The 232-nt window shown below is 70.3% G+C and overlaps 1 protein-coding gene across 1 annotated transcript in view; it reads left to right on the forward strand.

Annotated features, from left to right (window-relative positions):
- Window positions 1-157, forward strand: part of PDX1 (pancreatic and duodenal homeobox 1) — a gene marked incomplete at its 3' end in the record, with an annotated part of 478 nt that extends 321 nt beyond the window's left edge. The window contains exon 2 of the mRNA XM_010184218.1: window positions 8-157. Coding sequence (XP_010182520.1) covers window positions 8-157 — 150 coding nt within the window. The remainder of the gene's footprint in view (window positions 1-7) is intronic.
- Between the last annotated feature and the right edge of the window lie 75 nt (window positions 158-232).

The following is a 232-nucleotide window of genomic DNA, read 5'->3' on the forward strand; positions in this document are numbered from 1 at the left end:
CCAACAGCACCGCCCCGGAGAAAGACTGCGTGGTGTCCTCCGGGGAACTGCAGAGCAAGGAGGATCTCCAGCCGTGTCCCCCCGGCAACCTGCCCTCGGGGGCCTCCAGGGACCTGCTCGCTCCCAGCCTCGCCCCCAGAAGGCAGCAGAACTCTCGGTGAGCCTCGGGGAGCCCCAAGGCCGGGCCCGGGAAAGCGGATGGGACCAGGGTAGAGAGGCTGTCCCGGGCTCC

This window comes from Mesitornis unicolor, unplaced genomic scaffold (genome assembly GCF_000695765.1).
Source record: "Mesitornis unicolor isolate BGI_N332 unplaced genomic scaffold, ASM69576v1 scaffold8230, whole genome shotgun sequence".
Taxonomy (NCBI): Eukaryota; Metazoa; Chordata; class Aves; order Mesitornithiformes; family Mesitornithidae; genus Mesitornis; species Mesitornis unicolor.